This window comes from Mauremys mutica, chromosome 2 (assembly GCF_020497125.1).
Source record: "Mauremys mutica isolate MM-2020 ecotype Southern chromosome 2, ASM2049712v1, whole genome shotgun sequence".
NCBI classification, from domain to species: domain Eukaryota; kingdom Metazoa; phylum Chordata; order Testudines; family Geoemydidae; genus Mauremys; species Mauremys mutica.
Window position 1 is genome coordinate 131,150,991 of NC_059073.1, and position 17,424 is coordinate 131,168,414.

At 55.2% G+C, this 17,424-nt stretch overlaps 1 protein-coding gene across 11 annotated transcripts in view; it reads left to right on the top strand.

The window, feature by feature from the left end:
- The window catches only part of ANK1 (ankyrin 1), an 88,726-nt gene that overhangs the window by 23,472 nt on the left and 47,830 nt on the right, over positions 1-17,424 (top strand). For 9 of the 11 annotated variants that reach the window (XM_045003564.1, XM_045003556.1, XM_045003560.1 and 6 more), the window contains exon 2: positions 7,530-7,631. Coding sequence is in view for 9 of the 11 variants with exons in the window: in XM_045003556.1 (XP_044859491.1) it covers positions 7,530-7,631 (102 nt within the window). In the remaining 2 variants the exon portion in view is untranslated. Of the gene's footprint in view, positions 1-3,480; positions 3,584-3,700; positions 4,151-7,529; positions 7,632-17,424 lie in introns of those variants that run through there. The other 2 variants (XM_045003557.1, XM_045003563.1) reach the window with 2 other exon arrangements.

Here is a 17,424-nt window from a genome sequence, read left to right on the forward strand (position 1 = left end):
TGGGTGAAAACTGTTATAATAATTGTACTGATTGAGGTGGAATAAATGGGCTTAGGGAGTTAGTATAACTTAGTCACCGTTCAATCAGGGGCGGCTCTAGGCATTTTGCTGCCCCAAGCACGGCAGGCAGGCTGCCTTCGGCGGCTTGCCTGCGGGAGGTCCTCCGAAGCCGCGGGACCAGCGGACCCTCCGCAGGCAAGCCGCCGAATGCAGCCTGCCTGCCACCCTCGCGGCGCCGGCAGAGCGCCCCCTGCGGCTTTCCGCCCCAGGCACACACTTGGCATGCTGGGGCCTGGAGCCGCCCCTGCATTCAACATCAAACAGTATTAAATGGTATTAACACCTATAGCCCATTTATTCCTTCTCAGTTCCCAGAACAGAACCGTTGGTGCTGCTGCAGGACTCGCTGGTGGCTCTGTTTGTGTGGGGAGGGACTCCAGCAGCAGGAGCGCTCTGTGCAGGCCCCAGCTGTGCTGCATATCACTGGCCATGTGGGGAAAGCGTAAAGGCCCTTTCAGAGTAGCAAATTCCCCAGCTCTCGGCCCACGGTAAGTGCATCTCTTCCCACAGAGCTGGGCAGAGAGGCTGGTTTGGCTAGCTGCTTGCTGTGCTCTGGCCTTTCCACTGCAGGTGGTGGAGGGGCCTGGGGATCTCTGCAGCAGCGAACACTGGGGACATACAAGAAAACCCATGGGGAGGTGCCAGAAAAACCGATCTAGGTATCAGAGCTTCCTGGGAGCTGTCTGGCAGGTGCCAGCGCTTTCCCCAGCACCCTCTCTGTCGGCTGGTGGAAGTAGTCAGTGCTGCCCTTGGCAGAGCTGTCAGGGCCAGCTCCTGACCAGGACACTGGGGAACTCTGTGGAAAGGGAGCCCTGGACCTTCTTTCCCTTCTCTCCTCTTGCTCTCCCTTCATTATGCAGGATCTGGGGATTGCTCTTGGTGGATTCCTCAGGCACCTTTCTCTGGGGCTGCCAGCCTGGGAAGAGTAACAGTGCATAGATGTGCTGGACGGCCGGGGGATCCCTGACTCAGGTCACAGGCTTTGGGATCTCTTCTCTGCCACGTTCCTAGCCAGGTCATCTCCCTGGATCCTCCAAGTGCACATCTCCCCTCCGTCGCAGGGCAGGCCCTCAGCAAATTGGAAGCTATAACGATTATTCCGCTGCTGCTGTCCACCAATAAATATGGCAGATGTGCACCGTGCCAGTGCGGTCCGGCAGGCGGGGGGAGGGGCTTTGTGCTCGGTGCTGTACAAACAGTCCCCGCCCTAAGTCGCGTACAGTCCAGCAAACAAGCAGGCGGGGAGAGTGGGGTAACAAGTGTCCTACATGTGCATACCCTTTAGTCCGTCAGGAGCAGTAATCACTACGTGCTACCTGCCCAGCTCAGCGACTAGGTAACATTGCTGAAGCAGCCTTAGCCTCCAGGGACCCTAGTAACTGGGGGCTGAACTCACGGTGCTGGGTGTTTGCATGGAAAACATTATCTGCTCAGAGCTTCCAAAGGCCGCGCGGGCTCCCTGGGCTGATATAAATGTGTCTGTGTTTCATGGAACAAGGTGGAGTTACTAGTAACCTCCCTTCCTTTATCAGCCTTGTGCAGAGCTGCCTGGGTGGGACTGAAGGGGAGAAGATGAGAGCAGGACTCTGTCCCTGTCCAATGTCCTGAGCAGTGATCTGGGACATCGATCCTCTGACCATAGGCCTGGAAACCCAGCCTGAGCCCAGGTTTAGGGACTTGCACAGTCTCTCATGTATGCATTTGTTAACTCCAGGAAGTTTGTAGCTTTCTGTTTGCAGCTAGCTCCAGCAGTGCCCCAGAGCAGTGGTTACTGCAGGGGGACTAGGCGCCAGGGCTGAGGTTCCCCCGCTGGCTCTTCCAGCTGCTCACCGCGGGCTTTGGGCAGATACTTGGGCCTGCGTTTCGAAAGTGGCTCCCAATTTGGGTGAGTCCCACAGAGCCTGGTGTAGCGAGTGCAAAGTGAGTCTAAATGGAGAGCCTGACGTGTGTGTTGCATTCAGGGGCGGCTCCAGGCCCCAGCACGCCAAGCGTGTGCTTGGGGCGGCAAGCTGTGGGGGGCGCTCTGCTGGTCGCCGTGAGGGCGGCAGGCAGGCTGCCTTCGGCGGCTTGCCTGCAGAGGGTCCACTGGTCCTGCGGCTTCGGAGGACCTCCCGCAGGCGGGACCAGCGGACCCTCCGCAGGCAAGCTGCCAAAGGCAGCCTGCCTGCCGTGCTTGGGGTGGCAAAATGCCTAGAGCCGCCCCTGGTTGCATTGGGCTGGACTGCTGGGAAGAGCCCAGCGCTCGGGACTGAAGGGAAAGCCCCGTGCCGGGGAGGGACAAAGTGGGAGTAAATCGTCAGCAGAAAGCAGGTAGAATAAGAGTAGTGTCATGTGCTCCTCTGGCCGTTCGTCCTGGGTGTTGCAAAGCCCTCGGCAAAGTCTGGGTCTGGTCCTTCTCCCATCGAATCTCTCTCGTCTTTGCATTCAGTGGGCAATGCCAGGAAGAATATCTCCTCCCATTGGACTAAACTGTCCTGGAAAACTGCCCGGGAGACGGAAAGGCACAGAGACACGGTCCAGACAGTTTGAAGACAGAAAAATACAAATGGCTTCTCTGTGTATGGAGGCAGTGAGTGCGTGTGGGCGTGCAAGCACTTGTGTAAGTGGTGAGCGAACATGCCGGGGTGTGTGTGTGCAGGGCTGATGGCAGACACAACCCTCTGAGCTCCTCTCAACCTGCCTGCCCTTATTTTAAGAATGATGCAGAAGGTCCTTTTGTTGGAAATTAGCCCTGCTCTATCATCCCTTTGGTACTTTTTCAATGGCTGAGTTCATCTGCTCTGGCCTCTGACATGGTGACTCACTGATGTAGATGAGAGTCGCCATGAAAAGACACCCAGAAGTGACAGACAGACGCACTGTAGCGCCAAGAAGACAGTAGAGTCACAGATCTGTTTCCGTGCTGCTCACATCCAAGCCAAGCCATCCCCTCTTCTCAGGCTGCCCACGTTGTCTGGCTGCTGCTCCCTGACATCCTAGGACACAATATGCATCCCTGAGACATGCACGTGGGTTGTGGGGAGAAAAGCAACAGTTTGCCTGGCTCCCCCAGGCCTCAGCCTGGTCTGAAGGGCCCTGTCCCCCAGCAGTTGGTGGCCACAAGGACACCGCAGGCCCCCTCCTTGGTGGCATGCATTGACCATTGAACGCTAGGCTCCTTGGCATGTCTTCTGAGCTCATCCTCTCTGCCATTCTCAGGAGGGCACCAGCAGCTCCGACCCACGCCCTGGCCTGGGCAGCAGCCAGCTGCTTTCTGGAGGAGGCTCAGTAGTAAATATCCCGACTGACAGAATAATGGAGAGAAAATGAACCAATTCCATTAGCGTCTGGCGAGCCCTGCAGGGCCCGCGCTGGAGCGAGGAGGGAGCCTGTATTTTTAGCCAGAATGCAGTGTAACTTACTGGCTCGCACAAAGCCGGGGAGTAGCTAGCTAAGGAGGGGGTGAGGGGAGACCAGGTTCGGGTTTCAGCTCAAGTGCTGGACTATGGCAGTTCGACAGGGCAGGTCCGGTCCAGACGTGGCTGTGAGTATTCAACACGCCTCTCCTTTGTGCACCAGGCGAGCTCTGCTTTGCTTTTCTGTTTGCTTTCTAGCTGCATTCCTGGCCACCTCCCTGCTCCGCTCTGTGCCCAGGCTTTGGCAGCCACGGGCTGTTGGAGCCCGTGGAGTTATCTCATTTTAATCGTCGCAGCGCTGTGTGTTATGGACAGGGAAGCTGTACTGTGCTCTGCGCTTCCAAGGGGATTTCTCTGCAAGGTCTCTGGGCAGCGGCTGAAATGCCACAGCAAGCTGAGGTGCTGCCCTTCCGCTGTTCCTGACTGAGCAAAGGAGGCTTCTAGCAGGCTCCAGAGCTGGAAAATCCCTCTGCGTTGAGGCTGCAACACAAAATGCTCAGCTCTTCCCTGCTGTGAATCGTGGGCTCTCCAGCTCAGCACCCCGGGCTCAGCGTGCAAACTGTGCACTGCCGAGCACGGCATGGGGACGTCTCTGGCCGCGGGTCCTGTCTATCACAGTAGATAAACCTGATTGAGCAGAAGGCATCTCAGTGCCACGTGATGCCTCCCTCGTTACTCTGCACCATAAACAGCAGGTCAGTCCCTTGGAGTTGGATCTTCCTCGGAGGGCTGGAGGGGGCCAGCAGGCAGTGGGGCTCACACAGACCGCACATGCTCGCGTGGCATGAGGAGGCTGCTCTGCTGTGATCGGAAGCCGTAGCACTGCCTCCAGCACCTCTTCCTTGTTGTTAGCCAGTGCTGAGTCCAGCGGCTCCTGCAAGAAATGTGGCCGAGGAACTTGCTGCCCATGGGGCTGAATGGTAGCAAGGACTGGGTGAGCCTGGTGGGCTGGGTGCTACTGGGGGCAGCCAGTGCTGCTTTGATGGGATGGCCGCCCAAGTAATAATCAGACTCTTGTTTCTCTGGCGCGTGGGATTGGATTGATAGCAATAGCTGGGGCTTGGCTGCATGTCCCTGAAGTGGGAGCAGAGAGATCAGTCAGCACTGGGTTATCGGACCAGGAGGCTGCAGTTGGAGTGGAGAGAGAGCTGGGTGACTGGGATGTCTTCACTCTACTGAGCGAACCCACAACTACAACAGAGAGAGAAGAACGGAGCCCCAAGCCCAGACACTGCTTCAGCCTGCAGCCGTGGTGCCGCTGGCTTGTGTAGCAGCACCCGTGCTGTGCGGCATGCGTTCCAGAAGGGACCGTCCCTGCCCTGAGGGCCTTGCAGTCTCAGGGGAGCACCCAGCTTTGCTCATGGACCGGTCTGAGGTGGGCCAGGCACCGGTGATTACGTGCTGCCTCATGCTGGGTCAGAACACAGCAGTGCCCCTGCCTGGCATGAGGGGTGCTGTGCTGCAGAAGTGGCTGCCTTTCCACTCAGCGGGCCTGCCCACTTGACAGACAGGTTCCAAGGCACCTGGTGAAAGATGACTCTAGGGTCCGATTGCTAAGAGCTCAGAGTCCGTGTGCCAGGCTTACCTGAATATCTGGCCCTAGGCGTGTGAACTCTGGTGTCCTGAGCAAGTCCCAGCCTGGGTCATCACCTACTGCCACTCAGCATCTGCCCCATAGTTTCAACTGGATCCACTGTTCTTCACTTCCTATCCCAAGTTGTTGCATAGTGTTACTTAAACAGCTGCTGCATCACCCCAGAGGTGGCTGTATTTCAGTGGTGGCTGGATTCCTAGTTTCTGTTTGTGAAGTGTTGTGTGATCCTTCGGGGTGCAAAGCGCCCAATCAATGTGTGTGACTGTCATTACTTCCATTGCTTTAGTACAGAGCAGCTCAGCCCTGCGACACTGGGGTCCCTTCTAGGCCCATTTGAAGGGTTTTCTCCAGAGAGCAGAGTTGGTTTTATTATCATTGTCGTTTAACCCACACCGGTTGTTGTCGTTTCTGTGCCAAGAGACCCGGCTCGTCCCAAGTCACGTCTCACAACCTTTGAGCATCTCCGCCCCAGTCTCGCTTTGCTCTGCTGCTAACAAGTCACGATTAGCTTTGAAAATGTTACTGAACCATGGCTGGGGCCTGCCAGGCCTTGACCAGCTCTGCCAATAGGTGCTCGTCCGTAGAGAAAGGGTGGCCGTGAGCTTACAACTCTGGGCTGGAACGACGGCGATCTGGGTTCCTGGCTCTGCCATAGATTGCCTGTGTGATTCTGGGCAAATCTCTCTAGGCCTGCGACGGAAGGGTGGTTATCTTTCCACCCGGCCAGTCTGGCCTGTTTACAGCATAAGCTCTTTAGGGCAGGGACTGTCTCTGTGTATCTGTGCAGAGCCCAGACCCCTGGGTGCTGCCATAATATGCACCAGAATGCCCACAGGCAGTAGTATCGAGGGAAGCCGCCGGGTGTGGCCTGGGGATGGGCCTAGCCAAGGGTTTGACTCGCTAACCAGCTCTCTTGTCTTCCCCTCATGTTAGCTAACGCCCCTTCTTCCTAACGCCGACACGGCAGCAAGCCGCAGCCCCAAGCACGCACTCCTAGGGGGCTATGGTCAGAGGCTCAGGGTCTGCGTCAGCGTGCGAAGCTTCTCCCCGCCCTGTGCTCTGTCACCTCCTGCTTTATGACCCATGACTATATTAACATCACCCTGCACAGGAAGTGCAAGGTTAATAATAGCCCAAGTGTCTCAGTTAGCCATGTCTCACCGGGAGCTGTGCCTGCTTCGCTTCCTGAGGGGCATTGCGTTCCTGCTCAGGCTGGGGGCCAAGGCCAGAGGCTGTGTCCCAGACAAGCGTACAGAGCTGGGAGGGGGCCCCGCAGAGCCAAGCAGGACCAGTAGCGGCTGGAAATGGTTCTGGATAAACTGGTGAGATGTCTGGTGTGGAGAAGGAGGGCTCTGTAGCAAGCTTGGGTTCATTGTTGATTCGCGGCATGTCTATTTCAAGGGATTTTTTACTGATTTCCATACCAAGAATGGAGAAATAGTCCATGTCCCTCCTCTACTGACTTTTCCTGGCCAGGGGAACAGGACCCTGGGCCAGACAGATGTGCCCAGCTGTGGTCAGGGGTATGGCTGGGTTATAAACTTTGTAGCTGTGGAAAGCCTGGCTCTGTGACTAGATTTTCCACCCCTCCCCAGCTGCTTTGTGTCAGGCCAGCCTTGGGAGCCTCGCCATGAAGTGGCCAGGGACCGCGTCCCTCATGGCGCCCCATCATCCATTCCCTCCTCTCCTGGTCCCAGTGCAGCCGTCGCTGCTGGGAGGTGTAGCCCCGGTCAGGCGCCTGGTTCTTTAACTGCCTCACACTGAGATTGTGATGATGCTGGAATGTTTGCACTGCAGTAGCACCCTAGGCCTTCTTTCTGCGAGGTGCACAAACACATTGGGCGTGACAGAGCTCTCCTCCCATCCCTTCCATTGACCCGATGCGATCCCCTCTGAGCACAGCTGGGGGAGCCTGCCCCGCTGGCAGGGGCCGGGAGGGGAAGCGGGGTTGGGACAGGCACAGTGGAGGGTTTGAATGGGGCATTGCCTGTTGTTGCAGCACTGAGAGCCGTGCTCCCGTTTCTTGCACATCCGGCGGCTGGCTCAGGCCTTTCAGCGCCAGTGAGAGCCAGGCGGGGTGAGAGCACTGGGGAAGGAAGCCGTTTCCCTCGTGTTCCTGAGCTGGGTCTGCATATAAATGGCAGCTTTGCTGGGGGGCACTTCAGCCACAGCTCCTTCTGCTTCACCACAGACCCCCAGCCAGGCTCCAGCACTGAAAAGGCAGCCTGCTAGCGACAGGCCCTGTGCTGGTGTGGAACGGGGGCAGCAGGAATTGGGGGGATGGGGTGATTGAGCCCACTGTTGCTGGAAGGTCCCTGTTAGGTGCCCTGGAGCTGGCTGGTGCAGCTTGTTCCCTACAGCGTGTGCTCGGTTCTGGGAATGACTCATGCCCCTAGCCCTGCAATGGGTACCCTGCCCTGACATGGGGCTGGTAGGAGCCAGGGCACATGCTGACTCATGTGCTCTCTTTTCTCCCCTAGGCCGATGCTGCAACCAGCTTTCTGAGGGCTGCGAGATCTGGGAACCTGGACAAAGCCTTGGATCACCTGAGGAATGGGGTAGATATTAACACCTGCAATCAGGTAGGTTAAGGTCACTAGGATTCTGGTGCCAGTCCCTGAGGTCCTATAATCGTGTGCCCTCTTAGCCTATGTATGACCACCCCAGAGTGGGGGTGTGTGACGATGCAGTTCTGGCAGGACCCAACTGAGAGTGCCAATTCAGGACTAATTGCTTAAACAGGGCAGTTACAGCCCAAGGTTCTCTCGATCCCAAAGAATCAAGCCCCAGACCCAGGTCAATATACAAATGAGATCTTTACCCACAAATCACGCTGTTGCCAATCCTTTAGAATCTAAAATCTAAAGGTTTATTCATAAAAGGAAAAAGATATAGATGAGAGCTAGAATTGGTTAAATGGAATCAATTACATCAGCCTTTTATAGTTTTTTTCCAGGTGTAAGAACCTCTTTGTCCTTACTGTGGAAAATTACAGCAAAATGGAGTCTGGAGTCACATGGGCAAGTTCCTGCATACTTTGCTGAGTTACAAGGCATATCTGCCTCCTCTCAATGGGTCAGTTGTATAGCTGATGGTCCTTACTGGGCCTTCAAGCAGGCTAGGCAGAGCTAACACCAACTTGTCTGGTATGTCTCCCAGAAGCACAGCATGAGTTTGAAATACAGACAGGATAGAGCCAATATTCATAACTTCAACTAAAAAATGACACATGCATACAGACAGCATAATCATAACCAGCAACCTATAACCTGGTCTTAGACACCTTATATGACCTCCTTTACATAAGATTTGGTGCCACTGCAGGACCTTGGTTGCAACCATGTTCTATATGGTCCCAGATTATATCAATAACGTCACAGGGTGTTTGCTGGGTAACAAGGGGAGTGAATTGGTGGGCAAGGAGCGTGGCTTGTGGCTCCCCTGAGGGGTGTGGGGGGCTGAGGCTGCTGGGTGGGGCGCAGAGCGCTCATCACCAGATAGAGGGCAGATCAGCAGTGGCAGGTGCAGTATGGGGGCCTGGAGGCCCATCCTCAGGGCCTTTTATGGACCTCCCCCACCCCCAGCACTTGGTTCCCTGGCTCTCAGCACAGTAGGTGAAGGTGGAGGGGTGCTGCTGAAATGTCAGGCCCTTAGGGGTCCCTGGAGGTGCTGGGCTGGTGGAGCCACTCATACTGCCAGGCCCTGCTCCTCTGTCCAGGCAGCGAGAGCTGCAGTCTCCAGAAGGATTGTCAACAACAGCGGGGCAGCTGCCAAAGAGCAGGGCCCGGGCTGAGCAGGGGGAGGCGCCTGCGGGGGGGGGTGGGATGGCTCGGGCTGCAGTGGCTGCTCTCAGAGGAGGCTGGGCTAGAGGGGGGTGAGCTCTGACGTGCAGACTCTGCAGACTGTCAGTGTATGTGCGTCTGCTTCATGCTGAGCCCCAGAGCCACCCCATTCTTACTCACCACTCCCATTGATCCAGCCACTGCAGCTACGGGAGCAGGTGCTACAGGCAGGTTGCCCCTGACAGTGCCTTTTCGACACCGCCGGGTAGGGGGTACCTGTACAGTGCTGCCATGCCGTGACTCCAGCGAGCCCCTGAGAGCACAGCAAAGGCCGCGCTCCGCTCCCAGTGACACCGGGCAAACGCCATTGACTACAGGGGGTAATTGTTGTCACCGAGAGCCCAGCCCAGCCCCAGCTCACTGTAAGAGTTTGCACCTGAGGGAGGAGCAGGCACCTGCTGTCTCTCCCAGCTTGGAGAGAACTCCTCTGCTCCCAGCATCCGGCTCTGGGCTGGGCCCCTGCAGCGCTTTTGCTGACTGGCATCCAACAGGTGCAGGGGCCGTGTGGGGCCACCGGAAAGTTAGCGGAAGCATCGCTGTGGGCAGAGGAAGGAGAAAGTTACCATGTCTCTGTTGCAGCTGGATGAGTTGATGTTCTCTTCACCAGTCGGTCTGTCAGACACATACATGGCTAGTGCAAATGTACACGCTCCCCCCAGACAGATGTGCACCCATGTGCTCCCGCTCGCACGTTCCCCCAGACAGATGTGCACCCACGCGCTCCCGCTCGCACGTTCCCCCCCAAGACAGATGTGCACCCACGCGCTCCCGCTCGCACGTTCCCCCAAGACACATGTGCACCCACGTGCTCCCGCTCGCACGTTCCCCCAGACAGATGTGCACCCATGTGCTCCCGCTCGCACGTTCCCCCAGACAGATGTGCACCCACGTGCTCCTGCTTGCACACTCCCCCCAGACAGATGTGCACCCACACGCTTCTGCTTTCATGTGGACTCAGACTTGCCCACTGAGACTCTGATGTTTGCAGGAACATTGGCTCATACTTGTGTCTGCACGTCCTGACAGACACGATGAGATCACAGCGGGTCATGGAGCTCCCAGTCTTGCTGCTCTGGCAGGAGCCCCTGTCCCCGTGCAGACCCCTGCCATGGGACCCTCACCCTGGCGCTGCTGCTCCCACTGAGGGTCATGCACTCTCTCCAGCCCCTGGGACCGGCAGCAAAGGCCATTGGGGCATCTGCTAGCCCTGCTAGAGCCTTGGCTCACTGCCCTGTAGGCAGGAACAGGCCCCTTAGCGGGTGCTTGGCAGAGCCCAGAGACTTCAGCTTGTGACCAGAACATTGGCTGTCCCTGGTGGTTCTGACCCTCCGGTGAGGGCCTGCCCCAGCCCCGGGTCCGGCCCCCTGCTGTGTGCTCGCTGGGTTCAGCCATGCACTTGTCCCCTGTAGGTGCCATTAGCTGGTCCGAGTTAGAGCGAGAGCAGCAGGAGAGTGTGCCTCAGCAATTCCTGCTCAGCACCCGGGGCTGTGGGGTGAGCCCCGCAGGGGGTGCTGCTGGGCTGGCTGGGGGACCGGGATCTGTGACGATGCGGTTCCGGCGGGACCCAACTGAGAGTGCCAATTCAGGACAAATCGCTTAAACAGGACAGTTACAGCCCAAGGCTGGGGTTTTTCCACCTCTAAGGCAAACCAAACCAGCCAGACACAGAGGACATCGGTCTCACCCCACTGGCTAACCACAAGTCACACAAGCAATTCCCTTAGACACTCCAGTTTCCCAGTATCACCACCAGTGCCACTCGTCCTGGGGATGAATGGTTATGAAAACCAACAGCCCAATAAAAGAAAAAGGTTCTCTTGATCCCAAAGAATCAAGCCCCAGACCCAGGTCAATATACAAATCAGATCTTATCCACAAATCACGCTGTTGCCAATCCTTTAGAGTCTAAAATCTAAAGGTTTATTCATAAAAGGAAAAAGGTAGAGATGAGAGCTAGAATTGGTTAAATGGAATCAATTACATACAGTGCTGGCAAAGTTCTTAGTTCAGGCTTGTAGCAGTGATGGAGCAAACTGCAGGTTCAAATCAAGTCTCTGGAACATCCCCCGCTGGGATGGGTCATTCAGTCCTTTGTGTAGAGCTTCAGTTTGTAGCAAAGTCCCTCCAGAGGTAAGAAGCAGGATTGAAGACAAGAAGGAGATGAGGCATCAGCCTTTTATAGCCTTTTCCAGGTGTAAGAACCTCTTTGTCCTTACTGTGGAAAATTACATCAAAATGGAGTCTGGAGTCACATGGGCAAGTCCCTGCATACTTTGCTGAGTTATAAGGCGTATCTGCCTCCTCTCAATGGGTCAGTTGTATAGCTGATGGTCCATACTGGGCCATCAAGCAGGCTAGGCAGAGCTAACACCAACTTGTCTGGGGTGTTACCCAGAAGCACAGCACAAGTTTGAAATACAGACAGGATAGAGCCAATATTCATAACTTCAACTACAAAATGACACATGCATACAGACAGCATAATCATAACCAGCAACCTATAAATTGGTCTTAGACACCTTATATGACCCCCTTTACATAAGATTTGATGCCACTGCAGGACCTTGGTTGCAACCATGTTCTATATGGTCCCAGATTATATCAATAACGTCACAGGGTCTGGAGCGGTTTGTTCTCTCTTAGTCACCGTCCCAGATCCTGCTTCCCAGCCTCAGGGACAGAGCAGCCTGGGCAGGCTAAGGAGTGTGTCCCTCCCCTCTGCCCCAGGCCCTGGAGCTGTCCCAGGCCAGCCCTGGGGAATGGGGGACACTCTGTCAGGGCTGGGCCTGCTCCCTGTTGCCAGGTAAAGCATGGGGGGAGCGAGGGCTCTGGGCAGCGCTGGGGAGCCCTGCTTGGAGGGGGAGCATTTCCGAGCTCCACTCCCTGCTTGAGCTCTCATCTGTTGCCTCTTCAGTGAGAGACCGCAAACAGCATGGGAGCCAAGTTTGGGGGGGCACCTGTGGGCACAGACAGGCATAGGTGTGCTTCCCAGGGCTGGAGTGCATGGGGGGGCGCTCTGTGTGTGTGTGCGTGCGTGCACGGCGCTGTGTGCACGGTGCTGTGTGTGTGCACGGCGCTCTGTGTGTGTGAGTGCTCGTGCATGGCGTTGTGTGTGTGCACTGTGTGCATGGTGCTCTGTGTGTGTGTGCATGGCGCTGTATGTGTGTGCACGTGTGTGTGCACTGTGTGCATGGTGCTGTGTGTGTGTGTGTGTGCATGGTGCTCTGTGTGTGTGCGCGTGTGTGCATGGTGCTCTGTGTGTGTGCGCGCGTGTGCATGGTGCTCTGTGTGTGTGCGCGCGTGTGTGCACTGTGTGCATGGTGGTGTGTGTGGGTGTGTGGGTGTGGGTGTGTGGGTGTGGGTGTGCATGGTGCTGTGTGTGTGGGCTTGCAAGGGTGGAAGTCAGAAGTGAATTGGCCCAGAGTTGACTTGCAGAAAGTCTCTACCTTTGCTGATCCTTTAATCTCTTTGAATGAAAGCTGTTCCCTTGGGCTCTCCCCTTTCCTGGGCTCCTTCCTCTGGGACGGAGACTCGGACCCCTGCCTAGGTCCTGGCAGGTAAGCAAAGCAGGAACTGATGAGTGTGTATTTTGCTACCGTGTAAGTCTCCATGGGGATGCTGCTATTGAGTCTCCAGCATGTGAAGGATTTGTAGGTCTGAACAGTTTTGCAGTTCACCCTCACCTTAGCGCCGGGCCCCTGGGCTTTGTGCCAGGCTCCAGTCCACGCTAAATAGATCACAGACTTACACCAAATCCAGGCAGGATCTTCCGAGCGGCTGTGCTTTCGTTTCCGAATCCAGCACGCTCATGAAACCCAACTGCTGCTCTCTCGTGTGGGCTCCCCGGGGGAGCAGAGCCCTGGTACTGAGCTGCAGCATGAGGCCGGTTACTTGGCGCGCTCGCCCTGCTCCTGGGTACATTCACTCACCCCTCAGTGAGGGTATTGAACAGTCCCGCTGCGCTCTCAGATCACTGGGAATGGGGGTGTGTGGGGGGGTTTAAAGGGGGGCAAGGGAAGTTTAATTCTGAGTCACGTTCTTTTCCTACGAGTTCTGGAGCTCCCCGCCTGGTGCAGCACGGCGTCGCTGGATGCAAAGGGAAGCTGGGATCCATTCGTTCTGCCTGCTCTGCACTCCGCTTTGGGCGTCCCCAAGGCTGGAGGGTAGCAAGCGAGAGTGAGCTGAGGGGGCTGTGGCTACTTCCAGGGTGTGAGGAGCCATGAATAGAGGGTGACTTGAACCATGCTGCTACTTCACCTTTGAGACTAGCTGAAAGCTCCTGAGGAGACCTGGGAACGTGCCCCGCCCCGTCGCGTTATTCCCAGAGAGGAGGAATGCCGGGGCCTGGAGGAGGTTATGTGGGTGGAGAGCAGAGCTCACGCGCCTGGTTCTGAACGGCCCTTTCCTAGCACGGTGGGGTTCCCGTCCGCCAGAGTCTCCATTCGGTGATGTGCAGGGAGCCCAGCCAAGCCTGCTGCTGGTGAGACGTTGTACTGCCTGGACTGGGAGGACCTGGGAGCGTGTGACTGCGGCAGTCAGGAGCCTCCGTCAGTGATGTCTTCAGACTGGTTCCCGTTTGCTTTGTGCATCTCGCTGTGGTTAGATGGCACCTTTGGGTTTTCCTCCTGTGGAATATCAAACCTGTGGGAAAGGTCCAACCTCACATGTCCTGTATGTAATAAAGGGGATGTATGTGGTCAGACCTATCCCACAGGCCCTGTATTCTTACACAAATGCAGAGACCTTAACATGCCATCTGATCTTCATCCCCATCCTTCCGATTCCATCGTCATCGTCGGCACCAGTACCAGCATCTTCACTGTGCATCTCCTTCCTCCACATGCCTGTCCGATTCCCGGGCACTTCGCTGCCCTCGCTTTCCGTTCGAGACCTGAGAACAGGGAAGGCCCGTTGCTGCCAGCTCCCTGGTCAATAGGAGCTAGCATTCTAGTCTGTCCAGGTGTGCAGCCAGGTCAATCTCCTAATCTGTAACCTCGCCCAGGCCCTGTACCTCGCTCCCTGTGGAGAGCAAAGCCCCATCTCTCGTGTTTTCCAAATGGTTGAGTGCATTGTGCATGTAGCCACGGGGCAGAGTATTTCTGGGTGGCATTCACAGCAGTTAGGTGTGGGAACATGATGCTCTCCGATTAGGGCACTGCACAGGCTCTGGTCCTGCAGGTTGGTTTGGGACAAATGATCAAATAGATTTTGTTGTTCTTGAGGCTTGGATACAGACTTTGTAAACACTCAGCTCGTCACTCTGGGGCCGGAGAATAAAGATTTTTCACAGGTTTCCCAGCATCTGAGAAAATATTTACTACCCCTGTAAGTGATAGGATGTGTGTGTTACAGAGGGAGAATCTGAATGTGTTTATTGCCGTGTGTGTGTCATGGACAGAGCACCTGTGTGTCTATGTTCATGTGCCTGGTATGCAAATGTTCCAGAATGTGTCTCTATACCCATGTGCTCTCTCTCGCTCTGTGTGTGTGTGTGTATTAGGTACAGAGTGAGTGTGTCTATGGCTGTGTGTGTGTTATAGAACCTGCTTTCACTGCATAATATCCATCTCTCCATTTCAGCTTTTTTCTAGGAGCTTTGCATCCTCCCAGGCTAGGTGCATTTCCGCTTGGCATGATTCCTCTCCCCTCATGGGATCTGAAAGTCTTTCAAGTCCATTTTCAGCAGATGTGTGTGGATTTGTAGGTTTTACTCTGGTACGATTGGGGCTGTTGCCAGACCTGAAGATAAGAATATTTTACAAGGAATAAATTCATCTCTTGGCTCTGGTACTTTGCAAGGGGCCTTTCTAGCAGGAGATAGAGGGAAAGCCTCTTTTTAGTTTTCAGAGTAGCAGCCGTGTTAGTCTGTATCCGCAAAAAGAACAGGTGTACTTGTGCACCTTAGAGACTAACAAATTTATTTCAGCATAAGCTTTCGTGGGCTATAGCCCACTTCATCGGATGCATGTAGTGGAAAATACAGTAAGAAGTTATATATATACACACAGAGAATATGAAACAATGGAAGCTACCATGCATACTATAAGGAGAGTAATCAGTTAAGGTGAGCTTTTATCAGCAGGAGAGAAAAAGAACTGTTTGTAGTGGTAATGAAAATGGCCCATTTGCAGCAATTGGCAAGGAGATATGAGGAGCTGTAGGGGGAGAAAAATAAGCATGGGGAAATAGTTTTACTTTGTGTAATGGTGTCGCGGAGTCCCTGGGCGATGCTCTGGAACTGCTCCCCACAAAGCCAGTCAGGACTTTGGGGAGCCTCCTCTCCCATGGAGCAGACTGTCTTCAGGGCAAGAAGCTCACACGGCTTCACCTCCTGGGTCTCTCCTGGAAGCATTCAGCATCCTCTGCCCCTCTGTGCGCTTCCCACAGCGAGTCCACTCAGGTGGGGTCCTGGGGAAGCCAGAGGTCCTGCACCCCCACTTTGCAGTCAGACGTGACTCTTCGCCAGCCAGTAAAACAGAGGTTTATTAGATGACAGGAACATGGTCTAAAACAGAGCTTGTCCGTCCAGCGAACGGGACCCCTCAGCCAGGCTCCATTCCGGGGCCTAGCAAGCCCGACACCCCCGTCTGCCCTCACTCCTAGTCCCCAGCCAACTCCAAATTGAAACCCCCCTCTAGCCCCTCCTCCTCTGGGCTTTGTCTCTTTCCCGGGCCAGGAGGTCACCTGATCTCTTTTTTCACCTTTAGCTATTTCCTTGCAGGGGGGAAGGGCCCTGGCCATTTGTTGCTAGGAGATAGAGTGTCTGTGATTTATGCACACTGGCCTTTATCCCACTACCTAGAGACTTAAGAAGTGCATAGGGGAAACTGAGGCACACACACAGTATTAGGGGAAACATTAAGAACAGTCCTACTTCCTCACAAATGGCCCATCCACTCCCACTCTTTATTCAAGCCTAATTTAATGGTGTCCAATTTGCAAATTAATTCCAATTCAGCACTCTCTCCTTGGAGTGTGTTTTTGAAGTTTTTTTGTTGTAATATTTTTAGTAAAATTACTCAACCATGAGGGGTTTTTTAAGTTGAATGTTAGTGTTGAGTATTTCCTGGGAGCTGGTTGGAGCTGGAACCCCAGGGGTGCTGCTGAGAGCCCTTCCTTGTGTCTCCCCCAAAGCTGGATTTCCGTGGAGACAAATCAGTGCCCTAAAGTGACCTTTTACCGGTTTAGAGAAGCACCAGCAGCCAACCAGCACGTGTGATGCACCAGGCAGGAGTGTGTCCCCACAGCAGATGCTCACAGCTCAGATGGGCTCCACACACCCAGCTGCAGGAATGAGGAAGCACCCACGTGCGGGAGGCATTCTCTGGGGACAGAAGTCCTGGTTGAAACGGACCATCCCCACCCGCCACCCCAGCCCTGGTGGTCACCCCTGGGAAACCGAACTGGGCACCAGAAATAAGAGCAGAAGCTGCCTCAGCGGCCTCTCGGGTGCTGACTGCGCTGACAGCTGGCTGTGGTGAGATGCTACTGGGGCGCTGGCTGGGCAGCCATGCTGCACACCAAGGCTGTGTGTAGGAGAGATGCCAAACCCAGCACTAGTAGAAATGTCCCTGGGGGGGTTGTTTTATTGATGACACAGTTTCCTGGAGTGTGTGCGGCTGTCCTGACCCTGCACTCCTTACTGCCAGTGAAGACAATGGAAGCTGTAACTGAGTGAGAACAGCACGCCTGGGCCCTACCTGTGCAGCTTGCAAAGCAAGGAAAAAGACAGCACCTTGTTTGGGTTTGCCCTCCCTTTGCAGGGTTTGCAGCCCCAGTAGTGCAGCACTGGCGGGGGGAAGGGGGTGCACGGGAACCACAAGGCAAGGTTGGCTAGGAATGGTTCTCAGCTGAGTGAAGGGCAGAACAAACAGTATCAAAGGGGAAGGTGAATGAGCTGTACATTGTGTCGGACGCTGTAGGGTAACAGAGACGTGTGAAAGTCATTTGCCATTGGACATTGGCCTCTGCAACTGGTTCTTCTGCTGATGAAAAAAATGACCTAATATTTGCAGTTAATGTTTTGTACAGTAACTTCAGTGAAAAATGTTCCCCTGGGGCATTTCCTCTGATACCTGGCAGGTTTTGTGTGCCTGTGTCTGGAGCCAAGGTTAGCGGCAGCTGCTGCTTCTGATACGATCAGTGGCCCAGACAGAGCACCAAGCTACATTTAAAGTTTTTATTTCAATGTTGGTGAATGTTAGGGCTTCTGCAGACTTGTCCCTCCTGGCTGGTCCAGTGCAGCTCAGTCCTAACCTACAGCCCCTGCTAGCCGAGCTCTGGGCGTGTGCACACCCACCTTCGCCCCGCCAAGGCACCGTAATGCTGACCTGCAGCCCCTAGTGCTGGGCCCTCTTCAGCAGGGACAGTAAGTCATTCCCAGTTGTGCGCTGTGGGGGTTGAGCTGAGCCCATCGTATTAATGTCATTGTGCCAGGGCGGGAGTTTTCCAGGACCTGCAAAGTGAGCAGGTGGGCCCTGGGGCCCTGCATGGGCAGGGAGAGCTGCATTGTTGTAGCATCGTTATCTTTCTC